The sequence below is a fragment of the Eretmochelys imbricata genome, chromosome 28 (assembly GCF_965152235.1).
Source record: "Eretmochelys imbricata isolate rEreImb1 chromosome 28, rEreImb1.hap1, whole genome shotgun sequence".
In the NCBI taxonomy this organism is placed as follows: domain Eukaryota; kingdom Metazoa; phylum Chordata; order Testudines; family Cheloniidae; genus Eretmochelys; species Eretmochelys imbricata.
This window is the reverse complement of record NC_135599.1, coordinates 1,694,736-1,696,543: the sequence shown is the minus strand read 5'-3', so window position 1 is coordinate 1,696,543 and position 1,808 is coordinate 1,694,736. Positions and strand designations below refer to the sequence as shown.

The 1,808-nt window shown below is 51.8% G+C and overlaps 1 protein-coding gene across 1 annotated transcript; it reads right to left on the bottom strand.

The window, feature by feature from the left end:
• Nucleotides 1-466: 466 nt before the first annotated feature.
• Nucleotides 467-1,555, bottom strand: LOC144258209 (uncharacterized). Its single transcript, XM_077806615.1, has 3 exons — nucleotides 1,505-1,555; nucleotides 787-1,354; nucleotides 467-546 (listed from the first exon to the last, which is right to left on the bottom strand). Exons 1-3 carry the CDS (start codon nucleotides 1,553-1,555, stop codon nucleotides 467-469), a joined length of 699 nt encoding a protein of 232 aa, XP_077662741.1.
• Nucleotides 1,556-1,808: the final 253 nt, after the last annotated feature.

The following is a 1,808-nucleotide window of genomic DNA, read 5'->3' as shown; positions in this document are numbered from 1 at the left end:
TCACAATAGCTAACTCGATCTAGCTAAGTCCAAGGAAAATCCTAGGGCAGAGGTCCTCAAACTGTGGTCGCGAGCTCCATTCAGGTGGTCCGCGGATAGTTCCCTCTAAGGTGTGCACCTGGGCGGCCACACACAGGAGAATGAAGGGCCACCCACCTAATTAGTGGACAGGCGTAGCTCCACTAATTAGGTGCCTGGACCATGGAGAAGACACACACGTAAGATGAGGTGGTGGCCTTGGGGAGAATAGGGGGGAGGTGGGAGGGGACAGTGGGGTGAGAAGGGGGGGAACTTGGGACGTGCAGGGCTGCAACGGCCAGAGAAAGAGGCGACTTTCCCCAGCTCCAGGGCTGCTGCTGCCGGGGAGAGACCCTCCGCCTTCCCAGCAATTTTCAAAAGTGGTCAGCAAAAAAAAAAAAGTTTGAGAACCTCTGGCCGAGGGGACATGAGGCCTAGGTAGATTTAGCTAGTTGAGGTCACCCCTCTCTCCCCCTTCTGGGGCTGATGGACACTTCTGGCAGATGGGACATACGCACACTTCCAAGACTGAAAGGGCAATGGAATTGATAGACAGGACCACAGGATTCAACCCAGAAAAGGGCAAACTGCAAAAGGCAAAAGCAGGCAACTTGACTAGGGAAGCTGAGAGAACATGGTGAAGCAAAGGGGCCAAATAGCTTAAAGGTCAATATGTGGGAATTAACAAAAGCCTTAGAGGACAAAAAAAAAAAACCAACAACAACAACAAAAAAACCCTCTTTTGCCAGCCCAAAATAGGGTTTTCACAATGTTTATCTCCTTTGCAGATTCTCTGATGATAAACAAGGGCCGAGCTCTGATGGAAGGTTTTCCCACACTCGGCGCATATATAGGGACCCTCGCTTGTATAGATCCTCTGATGTCTAATCAGGTTCGACCGCCGAGCGAAGGTTTTCCCGCACTGATAGCATTCGTAGGGTCTCTCGCCTGTGTGGATTCTCTGGTGCAAAATAAGGTTGGCGCGCCGAGTGAAGTGTTTCCCACACTCCTGGCACTCGTAGAGTGTCTCTCCTGTGTGGGTTCTCCAATACGTAAGAAGGGCTGAGCTGTCACTGAAGCTTTTCCTGCACACGCCGCATTCGTAGCGTCTCTCCCCGGTGTGGATTCTCTGATGCGTAACAAGGTGGGAGTTCCGAACAAAGGTTTTCCCGCACTTGCCGCGTTCGTAGGGTCGCTCCCCGGTGTGGATTCTCTGATGTGTAGTAAGGCCAGAGCGGCAAGTGACGTGTTTCCCACACTCAGTGCATGTGTTGTTTCTCTTTCCTGTGGGGAGTCTCTGCTGGGCTGTGGCTTCCTTGAGGTCCTTGTGAATTCCCTGACAATTAATGGATTTATCCACTTTTTCCCCTGGCTGGTTTCCCTCCAGCCTCTCTGGCCTGCTCTGACTCTCACCGGCTTTTCCCTGCTCATGGCTCCCAGACAAATTCCCTCAGGGTCTTTGCAATAATGCCCCATGCGCTTCCACTTGCTCAGCATCTTCCTGCTGAGGATTCTGCTCCTTGTTCTCACTCACCATCCGGATAGAGGGAGAAACCTCAGAAACAGGGCTGGAAAAAGGGTGAGCAAACCAAACTAAATATCAGAAAGATGGGGAAAATAAATCAGGTACTGAATTCCCCCAAACTCTTCCCCATAGGGGAGAGTAGGGGGGATCAATTCTCCCTTCACATCCCATCCAAACACTCAGGGGAAGGGAGATCAGGGAGAGCTCTATTGTCAGGTGTCAGTCAGGGTGGGCAGGAAGCCATGAGTGGTAGCTGCCCTGAAGA

What these genes read in the sequence shown, in the direction of transcription:
- LOC144258209 (XM_077806615.1), bottom strand. Translation starts at nt 1,555, where the DNA reads ATGGTGAGTGAGAACAAGGAGCAGAATCCTCAGCAGGAAGATGCTGAG. An exon ending in AGCAGGAAGATGCTGAGCAA is followed by an intron (nt 1,355 to 1,504) that starts GTGGAAGCGCAT and finishes ATTAATTGTCAG; the next exon opens with GGAATTCACAAGGACCTCAA. An exon ending in CTGCAAAGGAGATAAACATT is followed by an intron (nt 547 to 786) that starts GTGAAAACCCTA and finishes TTGCCCTTTCAG; the next exon opens with TCTTGGAAGTGTGCGTATGT.